Here is an 18,813-nt window from a genome sequence, read left to right as displayed (position 1 = left end):
TCATACAAACAGCTTGCATATTGTTGAAATACAAAATAATTAAACATACAGCATCAACAGATTGAACCATAAAGCAATCTGATTAAAACATTAAAATATAAAAGTCCATTATTAAAATATGAAATAAAACAATCCCATTAAGAGAAGGCAGTTATTAAAACAGGAGACTCAGGTCGAGATATCAAGGGAACACTTGTGTAAACAAGTGCATTTTCAGAAGCTGGGAGAATGCCAATACAGTTGGAGTCTTTCATATTTCAGCAGGAACTGCACTGCACAACAGCAGTGTCACCAACACAAAGAAAGTTCCATTTATTGATCTTAATGCCCTTACTGGGCAATAATTAGCACTGAACTCAGTGGGCCTTACTTCTGAATAGATGTGATGAAGACTGCACTGTTAATCCCTGAGATTCTCTCTCAAAAATATGCCATGTGGTACCTGTTAAATCCTTTGGGACTGCTATCAAATAAAGCCTCTCTGAGTTTTCATAAGCCATTCTTTTTTATGACATCCATATCGTCAAGATTTTCCTACCATTTCAGGTTTAACAAAAGGTTGGCATATACATTGTGAAAGTGTATTTTTAACAAGCTGGCTTCAGTAACTCAGAAGGGTATTTAACAGTTGTCTACTAAATAAAATTTGCTACAGGAAGAACAATCCATTTATCCTGTAAAAGTGTTTTTTTCTGTAGCTATTCAGGTGCTATCCCCTATAAGGGTGGCCCTCAGAGTAAATGAAACAGCCCCCCCTTTACAGTAGCAACTATTCTGAATTTCCCAAAATTCAAAAAGCACCTCAGACCATAGCTTCCAAGGGAGGTGGCGACATTGGCTCCTCTGATTCTCTTCCACCCAAAATAATTTTACCAGAATTTCACTACTGAAAAATAGCAGAAACAAAACAGTTGATTTCTGAAGTGGATGAAATAGCTAGAAAATGCTCCTCGTCAATTTGGTTTTGACCTTCTTTGGGTAAGAAATATTTTGGTATTTTATTTCTGAAATGTCGGGTGTACATTTTTCACTATTCATTTTCAGGTTCCTCCCTCTGTCTAGGAACTCCTTCTAGGAACGTTTCTAGCCAAATGTTATGTTATTGCCTGACCTTTCCTCATGGGAAAATATCCTCCCTAAAATGTCTGCCGAGTCACCTTGTGGTATAGCTCTGAAGCGATACTGATTTTTTAAAAGTCTGAACCTGTCAAAGGTGTGTTGAATGTACAGCGCCTATCATTCATGTCATCCGGAAGGATTTTCCCAAATTCACTACTGGCATAGATGAAATAGTTCTGGCAACTGGCAACTTTATGGTGATTTATTTTACAGTAGGCGTGCTCTCTTAGAACTGCTTCTTTTAAGTGCTGGTCCAAAGTATTGGCCCAGCGATTTCCAGAAATTATATTAGTGGAAACATTTGCTGAAGAGTAGGTTAAAATTGGGAGGTAGGTGAATTTTCAAACATGCAGCAGGGAATGGGCGTCGGCGGTGAACTTACTATTAATGCTGAGATGGCCTAGGGTTTTCCATTTCTTCTTCTTTTACAAGGGAAAAAAATGTTGCAGCCACTTCAAGCTGTAGCCATGCTGTCCTTGGGAGCTCAGTAGTAGTCCCTTCTAATCTGAGACAGCATATCCTATGACAATAACACTATATCCATGATGTAGCTCCATTCCTTGGGGCATTATTGGGATTGGGTAGCCAGCTTTTATCCCCAAGATGCAACATCATTCCCACTGGAAATTTTGTCCCCAATTAGAAGGGAATACTGCTGGGCTGCTGAGGGCAGCCTAACCACCACTCGAAGAGGTGGTGAAGCTTTCTGAAGGAAGGAATAATTTGTGGTAAGCACACCCAACCTGAAATTTATGACAATCTGAATGGTCTACCAAAAGTCTCTAATACCCTCCTCCACCTTCACAGGGAATGGTCCTGTGAAATTGGTAGTTGGAGCGGACGGGTTATTCACTCTTTGACCACCAGAACCCAAGGGGCAGCAATGAAGGATGGCGTAATGCCTCAGAGTTCTGTGATGAGGATGGGCAGTTTGGCAATCGCTTTAGAGTCAATGGTGCGAGTGGGTGTACATATACTAATTTTTACCATTTTAACTGAGTCATAGCATTAACTAACTAGCAAATATACAGGAAAAAGAAAAATAAGCCCTAACCCACGGCTGGTTACAAGCACAGTGTCGTCAGGATGGTGAAAGTCACTTTCACAGTTCCTTGGGCTGTTGCGTTTTGCTATTCCTCACCAGCTGAGGGCTGTTCTTTCTGTCCCTTCCTCTTCCTTTTTTAACACTTGGTTTTTCCACTCCAGTGCTTTCCTTTGTCTTTCTTCTCAGCTGCTCTTCTTCACTCCCGGTTCCTCCTACAATTCTCCTCCAAACATTTTTACAATTGACCTTTCCCTCTCCATCTCCCTCCATTCTCTCTGTTGAGACTCTTTTTTCCATTTGACATTCCAAAGACCTTAGGTTTGGGTATTACATTCACAGGTGTCCGTGTGGATCCTGGTGTGACGTTGGGACCACAGCAACTGGCAGAGGATACAGCTTGCTGACACAAGGCTCCTTTTCATCTTGACTATCACCTTACGTTTTTCCATGCAATCCAGTTGCTTTTGAACTTTGTCACTAAAAGCCACTGGGACATTCCAAGATGGAAGAATGAAGCATGGGCGATACCTGTAGGGTTTTCCTTTTATGGAATATTTTCTTTATAAGCAAGAAACTCCCGGAGACACAACTTTGTAATATGTATGAGCATCCCACTGATCCTATTTCTATTACATCAACTCCTTGTAGCAAATTTAAATTAATCGTGGCTCTTAGATTCAATACGGCCTGACATCAAAACCTACTAACTGAAATTCCAACTGAGCGCCCTCATAATTTCAATTACATTTATCAAACATTTGCAGTCCTTCGTGGGAAATTGCCTCCATATTTGCCTTTTAGTTGCTCATGTGAGTTGGCATGGCTTTTGACTCAATGCAGACTGAATGCCTGACAGTTGACAGAGGTTGAGGGATGCTGTCGTGTTCAGCATGGGGTAGCCAGACATTGCCCAGCCAGATGTTCGAAGGTAGAAGACACGATACACTTTTCTTTTCTTTTTTACTGGAACGCCCTTTGTATTTAGATCTGAGCATCCAATATTTCAAGCCCCTTATTGTTGGGATTAGAAATAACTCTCCTTTAAGTAAAATAAGATTCATATTGGCTATTCATATTATGTGATGTACAAAAGCTGCCAGATTTGTTAAATTGCCTTTATGGAACTTGTTTACAGTTTTAGATAATATATATTGGTATATGTCAAAGAGTTTCTGCAGTAGCATAATTTTAATTATATTAATGTATAGTATAACATATTTTGTATGTATCTATTTTATTGTTTTTATTGACAATATATTGAGTATATTGTTATAGGAATTCTAAGGTCTCAAATAGAGAATAAATGTTGATAATTGCACAAGGTAAACACATATACAGAAATATATAAACCACGTCTAAAACAGTACAAGAGAGCAATCCAAAAACCCTCTTTGCTCTCCTGAAGACTTATTTCCTCTGCCTCCTTAATCCGCCTTGCCTGAGAACATGTAGGCAGATAGCAATCAGGGGAAGTTCCTGAAGGGATTCCTCTCCTATATCTATGAACCTCCTTTGTATTAATTGCCATTGTTTGGTCAGATGCTCTGCATTGAGGGATGTCTGACTGGCATCCTGATTGTCTTACAAATGCTATTTTTGTGTGTAAACTGTGTCTGGAACTATGTAAAACTTGCTAAATCCTCAGGAATACCACACCTTGGCCTGCCTGAGCCACAGTAACCCCACCTTATGTGTGATGTAATTTCTGACTGTCTGTAGAGGTGATGTCCTTCTTCTCCATGCCAAAATGCAAATCCTTAAAAGAGATGTTTCTTCTTGGTTCTGGGTCTCTCTTGCCTCCTTGCTAGAAGTGGGGGGGATCTCTGTTGCAACAGAAAAATAAAGATCTGCCTTGCTTTCACTGCATCCTGTTTCCATCCATTCATCTCTGACCGATCAAGGACTTAGGGGACTCAGTCCCTTGGGGAGTTGAGCAGCAAAAGCCAACCACCCCTATTTTCCTATATCAATGTAAATATCCTGATTTCCGGTAGGAGGAGTTTGGATTTGATATCCCGCTTTATCACTACCCTTAGGAGTCTCAAAGTGGCTAACAATCTCCTTTCCCTTCCTCCCACACAACAAACACTCTGTGAGGTGAGTGAGGCTGAGAGACTTCAGAGAAGTGTGACTAGCCCAAGGTCACCCAGCAGCTGCATGTGGAGGAGCAGAGATGCGAACCCATTTCACCAGATTACAAGTCCACTGCCCTTAACCACTACACCACACTGGCTCTGTAGCTAACAAGCAGTAAATCTGGTTTGGGTTGGACTAATTTAGCGCTGTTTAAGTGGACTTGTGGATTTCACTCTATAATTCACTTCCAGTCCTGTGAAAAATATGTGCCTTTCATATGCAATCCTCCTTCTTTGCGTGCAGTATGTTTCACATTTATTAATCAAAACCTGAATGCTTCTCTTATCTGCATTGTCATCATCAAACTGAAAGGGATCAAATACTGCTGCTGCTTCTTTACCTGCCACATGAAGAACAAGCACTCACTGAAGTCTCTCTTATCTTCCTTATCTGCTCCACTTACAAGAGAGTGCAATTCAAACTCTAGTCTCCACCTTATCCAGTTCTCTGCTGCCTTTTCTTCAAACATTTTGCAGGAGTGTTTAGCTGGGTATTTTTTCTTTTTTATCATTTGCTGCTTTGCTTTCAATTTCTCTTCTAACACCATGTAATCTTTGCTGCAAACTTTGCAAAGCAATGACACAGATAAACTTCTTACTACAACGAAACTAAAAATGGCTGCCACTCTAGACTTCAGTTCTCTTCAGGTTTTCCAGAGAACAGTACCACTCATACCAACCACACACATTTGGGTTCCCAAGTTAACTAGACAGGAGCTCAAAGGGCTTGCCGCTTTTGCCATGTACAAATTCAGATGTCAAAAGGAGACTCAGACGAAAACATCAGAGAGGGAGAACAGAAACGTAGAGGTAGACAACTAAAATGTAGAAGTCAATGTCAAGATAGTTACAGTAATGTCCCCATGTCCCCAGCTAGGGGAGTCAGTGTGGACAGCAATAAACATCATTAGCCGTGGGAGGAAAATTAGCAAAACTGGCAGCTTTACCCTCCTGAGACGTTTCTAAAGCCTTGGATAGATTGGCGTGCGGATGTCTGGTACAACTGTATTACTGTAGTCAGAACATGGCAAAAGGCTAGTGAGCTGAAATACACAAATTTACACAATCTATAGCAGTTATCGGGCAAATGGATTGGATATAATAATGACTGATAACATGTAGAGGGACATGGCAGGGTTGCCCCTTGTGGTGTTTGCTGTGCAATAGCAACTGAAGCAGTAACAAAAATAAGTCCCTCAAATAGAAGGGCAAAGTTTATGTGCAGAGGACATTTCCTTAAAGTTGTGGCACCCTAAAAAAGCAATCTCCCTTTGTAAATAAACTCTCAAAGAGATAGTTAGAGGAAACAAGGATACTTTTTCCCCACCAGGCATTTGGCTGAAGAGGGTGGTTGTTGTTTTTTTACTCTTCTGTTTTGCTGATCTGCTGTCCTGTTGTTTGCTGAATCACTTATGTAATCTTATAGTGGTATTATTAGTATTTCTTTTTCGTATTTCACACACACATACACAAAAACATGTTTGTTTGGAGTTTTAGAAGCCTTGAAGAGGATCTACACTCATGGTTTATAACATTAATAAAGAGTTAAAGAATAATTTTCAAAATGTAAGGGTCACATTACGTTTTGCTAAGAACGTTAATAATGCATTATTAAAATGTGGCACCAGAGGGCGCTGCAGAGCAACCAAGAACCAGGCAGTAAAGGAAACTGCTGTTATGGAGGAACAACGTTAAGGTAATGAACATTTTTTTTTTAGTGGTATGCCCTGTGACATTTTAGAATGATATAGCTCATATCGTTCTAATAATGTTAAAAAGGTCAGTGTAGATCCAGCCTTAGGTTCCATAGCAAAGGAAAGATGGAGCCTAAGTCTAAATAAATAAATGAAATAATGTAACTACGCTGCAAAGTTGTGCTCATTATGTTTATTATGAAATAATACCACATAGCTACAGAAAGCCATTAAAAATAAAACATATACAGTGGTACCTCAGGTTAAGAACTTAATTAGTTCTGGAGGTCCGTTCTTAACCTGAAACTGTTCTTAACCTGAAGCACCACTTTAGCTAATGGGGCCTCCCCACCACCGTGTGATTTCTGTTCTCATCCTGAAGCAAAGTTTTTAACCCGAGGTACTATTTCTGGGTTAGCGGAGTCTGTAACCTGAAGCGTCTATAACCCGAGGTACCACTGTACACAAAAAATGTGTGTGTAAGGAAACATCCTGTATGCAGGTATCAGTGCACGTAAGAAAAAAAATTATCATCTACAATACTGTCTTATTTATTTTATAGTACAGTACATTGTACATTGATTATTGCTTTCATTTTATGGATCAATGATCTCATTAGATAGTAAAATTCATGTTAAATTGCTGTTTTAGGGGTTGTTTTTAAAAGTCTGGAATGGATTAATCTATTTTGCATCACTTTCTATGGGAAAGCGTGCCTTGGTTTTGGAACGCTTTGGTTTTGAAACAGACTTCCGAAATGGATTAAGTTTGAGAACAGAGGTACCATGGTATAGTTTTGAACATAGAAAGCAAAGCAACATGGAATAGAGCTCTCTTTTCCAGTATTATAACAATGACCACAAATTGAAACTTTATGCCCCCAATTGAGTAATACTGGAAATGTTCAGTTTGCCAATCGCACTGAGATTAGAGGATGCAAACTCCTGTATTCAGTTGCCTTGATCTTCAAGGCTTTGTGGACTGCTGTTTCTGCTGCTTCCTATTTCTGTGTTCTCTTTTACCGAATCACTGGGTTGGACTATATTTGCCACCAACCCCTAAGTTTAAAAAAGCAATTCAGCAAAGGGGTGGCTGAAGAACGAACTGGAAGACAAAAGCAGCTGTGCAAATGGTATGTCTGGCATACCACTGAGTCCCCAGCTGAATTGAAGCCAATAAGTCTACTTGACATTAAATTTCCTTTATTGTTATACAGCATATTCCATAGGAATAAAATGAAATTTTTACAGACAGTTATTTAGCTTTGATTTCTAGACTGATATCAAATAAGCTTGGCTGCAGCCATGACAGCCTGTGGAATTTTAATTGCCTATTTAATACAGTGTAAATTTCAAGCTGTCAGACTAGCAATTAGCTGAAGTACAGGTTAAAAGTAGTTCAAAATGCCTGAGGGCTAACATAATCAAGATTATATTTTTAAACACAAATGAGCAAAAACTACCGCTTTCTCGAGATGTGTGGTTAATTTACCACATCAATACAAATATAGGAAACACTTTAATGCTCCTATCTCCTTTCTAATTAATTGTTACAACTGCTTATCCTACTTCTCTCTCTACCTTGCTATTCCCCTTTATGAACCAATGTGGTTGGCTATCCCAGTGTATGAGGCTGCTGGGGTTTCTGGCATTGCCTCTCTTCCTGTACTTCAGATACATGACTTTGGAATCGCAACAACTTCACAACACAACTTTTTTTAAAAAACAACAACAACACACATTTATTTATAATCAACAGTGTGCTGCTGATATTTTACAAATCACAAGAGCTGATACAATCATTGGCCTGTAGCAGTAGTCAATAACACAGAAAGCAGAAGTAAAGGAAAAGGGCAGAGGTCTGACAGAAGATTTATAAAGAGTGGAGTAGAGGCAGCAGATGATGGTATAGGTTTGGTAACCAGCCATGAGGGTAATTTTTAAATGAATGTTGATAAAAAGCAGATTGCCTTATGCAAGTTAAAGTTAGGAGGGGAGGAAAATGCGCACACGACAACTAGGTTTGAAATGTTCCAAAGGCTTTATCTGCAGATCTGAAGTTGCAAAGCTATGCAAAATACTACATTCAGGTCAACTCTCCAGTGGCGTAGCGTGGGGGGTGCAGGGGGGGCCGGCCGCACCAGGCGCAACATCTGGGGGTTAGGATTAGGGGGCGCAAATCCACGGGTTAGGGGGCGCAAATTACTTGCCTTGCCCCTGGTGCTGACAACCCACGCTACGGCACTGCAACTCTCTAGTTATATTTTCAATCTTCAACTCCAAAGGAGATGAAACACGGATGGTATATAAACAGTTACGACACAGGGTTGTGTCCAATGCTCTGCATGTGTAATACCAATGGCACAATAAGACTTCCGTTCTTTCCTCCCCTCACATGTCCCCCAAATCTGTTCTCATGGTTCCCCCAACAGGATATGGCCCATGTAGTTCAGGTTCCTCATTAGAATGGAGGGTGGTAAAGGTTAAAGATAAAGCTATTTACCTTGTTGGTGAAAGGAAACTTGTTTTGTTCCAATTTGCCAGGTGTGTGAATAGCAGAAAGGGGCGGAGGCCATGAATGGGTCATTTCCTTAAAAAGAAGAAGAGATTTCAAAATTATATTTAATATAATTTAATAAACCATATATAATAAAGACACCACAGTCTCCACTGTGCCTCATTTCCAAAGGAAACACAAACCCTGGGTAAACGCCTTGACCCCTCGAATCTCACACTCCTGTGGAGTTTGAGGAGGCATGGCAACATGAGAACAGGCCTTTTTTTGCAGTGGCTCCCCACTTGTGGAATCCTCTCCCCAGGGAGGTTCACTTGGCGCCTTCATTATACATCTTTAGGCACCAGGCAAAAATGTTCCTCTTTAACCAGGCCTTTGGGTGACTGCCATCCAATGCCCTTCTAAAATGTGTTTTTTTGGGGGGGGGCGGGGTGTTATTCGGCTGTTTCTGGTTTTATTTCAGTTATGTATTTTGTGGTTTTATATTGTAATTTTATCCTGTGAACTGCCCTGAGACCTGTGGGTATAGGGGGAATATAAATTTTACTACTACTACTACTACTATTATTATTATTATTATTATTTCCAGTAAAATATGTAACAGCATTTTGTCAGTTGATTAGCCTGATACACAATCTTGAAATAATAAACAGGAAAAAATATTTAAAGATTGTTTGTGAGTTATGATGGTTACCTTTAATCCCTCTTTGATAAAAAGTTTATTTTCTAATAAAAGACGCAGCCTTTTATTTTATTGGGGGCTACAAATGTTAAACAGTTTATTAGCCACATGTCACCTCTGTGGGTGCCTTTAAATCAGAAAATCATTTAGGTTGCAATCTAAACTGTTTTCTCATTCACTTATCTCTAGTAAAATTCTTCTTCTTCTAATTCTTCTTATAACTCTCATCTGATAAAGAATAAGATGCAAGTAATCTTCAGGTATTTCTAAAATCACACAGTAAAAGGCTTTCAACACAGGCCTTGTTCAGATTCTGTTTTTCCCCAGGATTTTGCCCAGGGAGAGATCTGATTCGACCTAAGATTTATTAATTTACCGGCAATCCTCTAATTGTAAAAAGGTAAAGGGACCACAGACAGTTAAGTCCAGTCGTGAACAACTCTGGGGTTGTGGTGCTCATCTCGCTTTATTGGCCGAGGGGGCTGGCGTTTGTTTGTTCTGCAGACAGTTTTTCTGGGTCATGTGGGCAGCATGACTAAGCCGCTTCTGGCGCAACGGAACCCCGACACCAGAGCAGCGCACGGAAACGCCGTTTACCTTCCCGTCGGAGAGGAACCTATTAATCTACTTGCACTTTTTGGCATGCTTTTGAACTGCTGGGTTGGCAGGAGCTGGAACCGAGCAACAGGAGATCCCCCCATCGCGGGGATTCGAACCGCCAACCTTTCGATCGGCAAGCCCAAGGCTCAGTGGTTTAGACCACAGCACCACCCACGTCCCTCTAATTGTAATAAGAAGTAAATCAGGACGTGCTACACTCAACATCCCCCTGGCCCTTGGAAATCTTTCTAGAGTAGGGCTGGGGAACTTGCAAACCTCCATAAGTTGCTGGACCACGTGCCATCAGTTCTTGATTACTGACCATGCTGGCTGTGGGATGTAATCCAACAAAATCTGGATGTGACCCATTCATTTCCAAGAGGACTTAACCTTCCTGGGTCAGTCATGCAGTACTTTCATGAAGAACAGCACATCCAAAATCTGCTTTGCTTTTTATTAGAACCCCAATATCCACCAACTTACGCCAGCAGGTACCATACAGCTGCTTTGGGGCAAAGTCACACTGAAGTGAATGAAGGAGCATAGTCCCTCTGAGCACAAGCCTAACCAGTGCAGGAATTGCTTTAAGTACCAGGAATGTGTTTGCAGCTCGTTTTTACAAAAGAAATCCCCCTGCTGGTTTTCTCCCCTAAGCTTTCTTAATTAGAATTTAGCCTAATTTCAAGGAAGAAAATAGTCTTTTAGTTGCAAATCACCCAGAGGTCTACTAGTAGATGCCAATCTGTCTTCTTCCCACCCCTGATGTAAACAGCTGTTTTCCAAGAGCTCAGTAACTGGGTTAAACTACCTTCTAGAATAATTACATATTTATTTTATTTAATTTATATACCACTCTTCATCCGAAGATCACAGGGCGGTTTAGAATGCAGGGTACTTTTATAATAAATCCATCTCCTCCTGCCCCTAAAACAGATTAGAAGGGAAAGAATTGATCGTGTTCCTCCGTTGCATCTCAGTATCTATTTAGAAACTAAGTGCTTAAACAAATGCAGTGGGCTATGTGATGAGACAATTGTCTGAACAGTGGTCCAGCTCAGGCAAACTGAGATTATTTGATTAATCAAGGTACAATCTTTATTGGTGCATTGGCCTTATTCCTCCAAGAACTGTGGATTCTAATTCCTGAATTGCTATGCAAAGCTAATACAGCTTGTTTCCTGGTTAAAACTAGCAGCAGACTGGAACAAGTGGCTAATGAAGATAAATGGATGACTCTTGGGAACGAGGAAAGAGACTATGCAGAAAAGAGCTAAGATAATTCAGGTCCAGGTCTCTGTTTATATAATAATAATAATAATAATAATAATAATAATAATAATAATAATAATGGCAGCAGCTACAATAGTACATGTAGTGCATACTAACATGAATGCTATTTTTAAACTTTGCTAACTAAGCAGTTGCTATAGACTGAAGATTACCTTGGACCAATTTCAAGTAACAAATATAAAAGAGAATGTGAAAAACCGTAAAGAACATGATATGAGACTGTCTGTTTTCCAGAACATGACAGATGGCAGAATATATGCAGACAGAAGAGGAATGGAAAAAATGTTCAGTGTTTCCAAATCAGCCAGAGTTGCCAAGAAAATGTTTCCAGGTTGGCAGGCAGTTAAAAACATACATTAATGGGGGAATCTAGTAACAATGAAGAAATTTTATATGACATAGTTTATATCTGCAACAGAGATGTCTTTTGGTATAGTTTTTTTAGGTTGAAAGGTACAATAAAATGAAAGCACAACCTGTTGCCCATAAAGCAAAAACAATTTTAAATAAGTTGAACCATTACATGTGTAACAGCAAATAAGGCATCTGCAGTAGCCTTTACATTTTTGGTGCTAAAATATTTGAAGAAGGTCATATTGGGATTAATTTCATTCTAGATCTGGGCCACATGCATGCATTTAGTGCTGAAATAAGAAGTACAGAGCAGAGTTCAATATATGGTTATTAGCGTTAAAATAAAATTGCAACATTTAGTCTCCACCAGATGAAATATGAAGGAGTTGGGTTAACAACAACAACAAAAGGTGAAAGAATAGGTTATTAGCATTTGCCACATCAACTAAAGCACAAGATGCCATTTATGAATCAAGATCAAACTATGGTTCAGATTCTGGTTTGAAGGGCAAAGCACATTTGAACACAGTGACAGATGGATGGTTGTCTCTTCCCTTTACATGTGGAGGAGGAAGAGGAAATGAAAGGCTGCACACAACCAAGGTTCATGGCTGCTTGTGCACAAGACAGGAAACCATGGTTTGCTGTCACATCTAAATGTGCCCATTTCATCACCTCTTACAATTTGGAATGAGGTTTTACGTGTGGTTTAGATGAAGACTTTTGAAGAATGCATATTAATTATCACAAATAGGATATCCACACGAAATTTAGCTTCCATTATTCTGTTATGTGATTAGTATCATTACCCAAAAATGTTGGAACTGCCAAAATTGTAACCATGGGCTACAAGTTTTTCAGTCTTAATAGCAATTTCTTAGTTAAATGGGAAAAAAAAACCACAACAGAAGTTTGGAGTAAACAGTGGTCATGTTCATCACAATAGTCATGTACAGAAGTGAAACATAGTTTTTCCTTCTCTATTACACCATTTGTTCTTAGCTTGATGCTATGTGTTACAGGCTTGGCTGTAACATTTGGTACAGCTACGTACAAGCTTCATACAATTTTTTATCAAGGCATTTAACATACCTACATTAAAATAATAGAACAAAGCAGATTATATTTGCTACTAAGGTATCGCCAGGACCTTTTCAGTTTAGTTATCTGTAGAGAATTCAAAACACTGTATGAAAACTCCTTCCTTAAAATTATTTTCATCCTGCTGTAACAATAAAACAATCAATTTGGCCAGTGTGAGAAGGAGGGGGGGGGGTTGTTACAGAGAGATGGCAAGGGCACAAAAGGAGAAGATCAGAATCAAACTGATGGAACTTAAAGTACACACCAGAAAATAAAAGTATCTTTATGAGTGTTCGTGTTTAAGACTTCTCGGTGACTTGAAATCCACTGTGCCAGATGGTAAACTCATCTTGGACTATTAATGTGTGGAAAAACACTTTCCTTCTCACACATTCTTCTTCGCTGATACATAAAGGTTTTGCACACAGTAACAGAGTGTGAATTAAGCCTGTGTTGTCTTTCTGCCTACAGAATAAGCGGTACTAGTGCAATCAACTAGTCTTCAATTTATGTATCTGATCCTGTAATTAGAAATTGTTTAGTAACCCTTGCAAACTAGGCGCTTTTAAATACTTGACTGATCATTTAGGCCAGCTAGGTAGTCTTGACTTGGATAAGACGTGAAAGTAGAGTTGCTGCTAATTTCTTAAACTGGGTCCTTCCACTTGGGACTCAAAGGGGAGCAGATGGCACGTTACAATGACACAAAAGGCTTGCTCTTCATTTACTCTCACAACAAACAACTTCCTTTGGAATGAAACTGTTTTCTGAGCTAGAAATGGAGCAACTCCATGTGTTTCCAAGTATAGCTACACATCAGCAAATTGTCTCCAGAGTGACAGCAACACAGTATTCCCTATGCTTCGTCACATGGCTTCTTCGTTTCTATGCTGCTATATGTTTGCAGGAAACTGAACATTTTTAAACAGAGTACCAGGTTATTTTAAATTATGCTTATGTTTGAAGATAAATATTTATTTTTAAAATGTTATGCAATTGTTATGCTACAGTGCTTGTGTTCATAGTGAGTATTAAACCTGTAATTGCCCCCCTCTCTCTTTTGTTTCATCCTTTAAAGCAATAATACTTAGCACTAACAGCATGAGTTGTCTTTTATCTGTCAATTTCAAAGCATTTTACAATCATGAATAAAGCCTCAACATACTATTGAGGTTTCTAAGCACTATACCACCTCTCCTGGGCAAAGTGGTTTAACTTGAAATAAAGTTTGAAATATTCTTCAGTCAAATTACATATATACACTATTCAAAGCATACATACAACTAGGTGCATTGAGCAGCTGCCCTCCCACGATCAAGTAAAACAATAGAATAGAAATACTTAACTGAGCAATAGAAATATGTAACTAAGCAATCACATCGGATCTGCCCCCCCCTAACAAAAGTCTTGCCCCTCCCTAACAAAGTCCTGCCCCCCCCCCAACAAAAATCCTGGCTATGCCCATGTCCCATGTTTGTCCAGACCTGCAGATCCTTCAAGTGTCCCTGTGTTCCAGAGATAGTCCTAGATTTACAGAAGCCATCCCGGTTCCTGATTTGATCCCAGATTGTCCCACTTTTCCTTAGAACGTCACTATTTTCATCAGAGAAATGGGAAAGGGTATGGTAGGACATCCTTATTTTCATCGGAGCATATGGAGTTATGCGACCCCCCAGCCAAGGAGACATGTAACTATACAACTTTTAGAAGACACCTGAAGGCAACCCTGTATAGGGAAGCTTTTTAATGTTTTATTATGCTTTTATATATGTTGGAAGCCTCCTAGAGTGGCGGGGGCGACCCAGTTAGATGGGCGGGGTATATGTAAGAAAAACCCTGGGGCCTAATTTGGATAGTAGAGTGCGTGGTATCTGGTGGGCGGGGCTTGTGTGTCTTGCTCCGGAATCAGCCCCTCCCGTGTGTGTTCAGTTAAGAACTTCAGTTAAGAGGGACCAACTGCCTCTTCTTGTTTCTTGCCTCAGGCTTGCCTCATGATGTTGTTTCACTTTCTCTCAGACATTATGTTATTTTCTTACAGTTTTCTTTATTATTAAAACTTAGTTTACATTTATGTGAGCCACTTATTTTTCTCAAAGAAAAAGAAACTCTGCTGAAGAATGGTGGAATATCCTAAACTTGGGTGAGTGAGGGGATATTCCAAGTTTGCCAGGAGGACTGATTTTGTTAATCATCCCCCCACCTCCACAACAGTAAATATAATATAATATAATATAATATAATATAATATAATATAATATAATATAATATAATATAATATAATATAATATAATATAATATAATATAATATATAGGACATTCCCATTTTCACCAGAGGAATGTTGTAGGATATGGACCTGCACAAATAAACCGGACCACCTTGCCCAATAAACCAAGAAAATCATTTGCTTGCTGTCTTGCAGACTCCTTATACAGTGGAACCTCGGTTTTCAAACATCTCGGCTGCCAAACATTTCAGAAGCTGAACGCTGAAAACCAAGAAGTGAACACTTCTGTTTTTGAACACACCTTGGAAGTCGAACGGTTTCCGCGGTGCATTTTTCCATTTTCACCATTCACTTTGTTGACAGCCCTTTGATTTTCGGTTTTCGAACATTTTGGAAGTCAAACAGACTTCTGGAACGGATTACGTTCAAAAACAGAGGTTCCACTGCACATTGACCATGGATTGGAGAACATCCACTTCAGGGTTCTGGAACTGCCTGCTATAACCTTCAGCTGACCCTAAAAGAATGTACAGATTCTTTCCAATCAGTTTTATTTTCTATAATTAACCTCACTTTGAAATCCCATCAAGTTGGGCTTCTCGTCCCTTTTCAATTTCTCTCTCTCCTCCCCTCTCCCGTCTTATGGATTACTTTTTATCCTCAGGAAGCCCAGTTTGGATTATTTCCCCTTCCCCTGACAACACATGCCCCTCCTTAACCCCAGATCTTTGTGTGAAGACGATTCACTGACATCTTGGTACCATGCCAGACTCCAGAGATGCATTTTGTATGCATAGTGTCCTCCTCCGCCATGCATGCAGTGGATGCTTAGAAGAAATATTTCAAGACATGTGCTGGTAATAATAAAATACCAGAAAGCAGGGAATTTTATTTTATTTTGGGGGGAAATGGCTTGGCTTTTATAAAGCCTCAGCTTAATTTCTTTCTTAATCCTGCTTCCTATACTTTGCTGAGAATATCTGGACAATTCCTACATAAACACTTATTTGCATGTTATTGAAAAGTGAGTCCCAATGAGTTCATCAGGGCTTAGTCCCAAATGGGATATCAGTCTTGATCTCAGCATTGGCCACATAGAGAATGGCTGGCTGGTGACTCAATGGTTCTTAACCTTTCTTGTATTAAGAAGATTGGGCCAGCAAACCCTAATCTGGAGGTTGCATGGCACAATGGGTGCAGCCAAAAAGTGAGCATGGTCAACACACACGAGCATGTAAATGCACCCTATCTCAGAGCACTACACATACAGTGTGCGCACACAAAAATCACCCCTTCCTATGATCTTCCCCATGCTAAGTCCCCTTGCAGTGCCTTGTTATAAGCTCTCCTCCAGCTAGTTCCCTTTGCAATACAGCCTAGCTCAGTACTGTGATGGGCAGGGAAATTGCACCCTCACCCCATCACTGCGTTCCTCTCCATCACAGCCTAGCCAGCATGATTTAACTGGCCGAGAGTTATCTCCCCACCATGGTGCCTAGCTCATCATTCTGACAGGGACTGTCTGGTCTAGGCTGACAATCTCTCTCCTAAATGATCTGCGGAATCCTCTTAAGTGCTGACAGGTGAGAGGAAGAGACAACTAGCCCCGATAGCTATGTTATACCACCAGTATGCTTCTGAATACCCGTTGCTAGGAGTCATAGGTATGCTTGCATGCTTTTGGGAGGAAACAGAATGCTGGACTAGATGGGCCTTTGTTCTGGTTCATCAGGGCTCTTCTTGTGTTCTGAACCATCTCCCGAGTGCTGGCTCTGACCATCTCAGGAAGCACTGGAGAATGTGGACCCAGATGGCATCATCCCCGGTAGGGTGAACATTAGAACGTTAGAGTTGGCTAACCTGTGGCATTTCACAGGTTGCTGGGCTATAGCTCCATTCAACCCTTACCATTACACCAAACAGCTGGGGGGTATGGGAGTTAAGCAACATCTGGAGGGCCACATTAGAAGATCTGGAAGCTATGGCTTAGGCAGACGTCCACTTTTTCTACACTCTGTTGTAAATGCTGGATCTCAAATTGTTGGCATAGCAACCACAACATTCTACTGATTGAAGAAGGGTTCATAATGCTTACTGTGCATGATTATCTTAGACAGACACTAGAAGAAATTCACATTTAATCTATGTAAAGTGCCACTAGGGCGACTATAAAATAGATATTGAAACTATTCAGATGACAACAGCATTAATCGAAGTACATCTCCTTGTCAACCGGAGCCACTTGGATACTCCTCAGGCAGAAAGAAAAGGCAGTGAGTGCATCTACAAACGCAATGACCATTTCAGAGGATGAGAAAATTCTTGCTGGCATTTTTCAAATAATGTGTAAGGTAAAATGGCATGGACCTACAAATGCAATGAAAATGCAATTAAGTGGCTAACATACCGAAATTCTGTTTGTAAATCAAAAAGCATACAAGAACAATTATCATCCAATCAGTATTCATGGTTGCTGCAATGTAGACAAATGTGGCTAAATTAAGGTGTGGTGGTAAGAAAACAGGAATTTAATTATTGCAATTAAAAAAGAAATGAAATCAAATGGACTAAAACAGGTAGTTTCATAATCAAGTTGTATTTTTATTTCAGTACGTTTTTAAAAACTTGTACCAATACCCAATACTACATGATGCAACCTTTTTCAGAACAACCAGCAGTGAAAGGCGATGTCCTTGTGCTGTTTTTTACAGATAAATAAATAAGAAAACGTTATGATGTATTTATTTAAAGAATGAATAAGCATTCTGCTGTTTGAAAATATTGCAATGTTTTAGCATCCTTGTATCAATCCTAATGACTAGATCAACACATTAACATAAATATACGGTGGTCATTAATCTCAATAATATTGTTCGTTTTGTCTATATAATCAATAGTATGACTAATGCTATCTTGGCAATGCAATATTTATTACGTTTTTATCTGCAACAATATTAACACCATGGCATCAGCATCTGTACTTGAGGTGCTCTATTAAATTTATTCTGTGTTTACCAAGAGGTTTAATGATGGATTTAATGGTACTAAATGTGGGGAAATGCCTTTGGCCTTTACATTTTCATGTGAAAATATATAAAAGAGAGTAGTAATTCAAGCAGTTACGCATCTTGTAAAAGATTTTATCCTTTTAATCATTTGCACACAATATAAGATGTTATACTGCTGCAGTGTGCACATGGAAGACCATAAATATAAAGTAAATTCAACTGCTTAATTCGCAGAAACGACATATAATATATATGTGCTTAGAATAATCCATAGTAAAATTGGTCCTATGGATTAGGATGCTTTGTAAAATAATAGGAACTGTAGCAATATCAAATTAGGAGAGAGTAGAATGCTACTTCCTAAAGATGTCTCAGGAAAAACCTGTGGGTTGAATCCAACTGTGCCCCTCTACCAATCAAAAGACCGTTCTGCAAATGGAAAGGTTGCCTGCAAATTTGCACAATAACCTTGCAGGGGAAAAGAGCTGAAATCTGGCTGTGTGCTCCTGCTAAGATGGATGGAGGTCACCTTGTACACCTCCTTCCAGCAACTCCTGCAGCCAAGCTGGTGCCAAATGTATTGCTCTGCTTTCCTTTGGACCACATCAGTGAGGCCAAGAGTGGGATCTTGTTGTCTGGGCAGCCCAGGACATCTATACACACTGCCCAGGCTTTTGCACCCTGGGGAGGTCAGTCGGTGCTGCTAACACAGCGGTTTGACTTCACCCCCAGCGGCACACTCCATTGTGTCTCAAGACAGCCAGGTGCCAACCACAAGAAGCTCCTGTTAGCACAATGTCTCAAGATACATACTACCGCAAGGCATTACACAGTTTACTGCACAAGCTCTCACAAAATGTCACAAGGTGCCGATTTATACTAAAACCATATTGCGCAAAGACTTGGTTAGCTCTTGGGAAACAGGAGCATTAACAAAAACACATATAAGTGGCATCCCTATTGGAATGTTCATGATGCAACCAGGCTGTTCTTAAATGTCTCTGCACAGGTCCATATAAACCATATAAACTCTAGACCCCATTTCCTCCCCCCCCCCCACTCCA

The 18,813-nt window shown here is 39.9% G+C and overlaps 1 protein-coding gene and 1 long non-coding RNA gene across 10 annotated transcripts in view; one reads left to right on the top strand and one right to left on the bottom strand.

Annotated features, from left to right (window-relative positions):
- Positions 1-18,813, bottom strand: part of AFF3 (ALF transcription elongation factor 3) — a 233,086-nt gene that overhangs the window by 90,114 nt on the left and 124,159 nt on the right. For all 8 annotated transcript variants that reach the window (XM_083501640.1, XM_083501638.1, XM_083501639.1 and 5 more), the window contains one exon: positions 8,496-8,582. In XM_083501640.1, the coding sequence (XP_083357766.1) occupies positions 8,496-8,582 (87 nt within the window). The remainder of the gene's footprint in view (positions 1-8,495; positions 8,583-18,813) is intronic.
- Positions 1-18,813, top strand: part of LOC310706265 — a 107,872-nt gene that overhangs the window by 19,232 nt on the left and 69,827 nt on the right. The gene's annotated exons all lie outside the window — the stretch shown is intronic.

Source organism: Podarcis liolepis (assembly GCF_965112155.1).
Source record: "Podarcis liolepis genome assembly, chromosome: 4".
NCBI classification, from domain to species: Eukaryota; Metazoa; Chordata; class Lepidosauria; order Squamata; family Lacertidae; genus Podarcis; species Podarcis liolepis.
The sequence above is the reverse complement of the archived record's forward strand: the minus strand, read 5'-3'. Positions and strand labels throughout refer to the sequence as shown.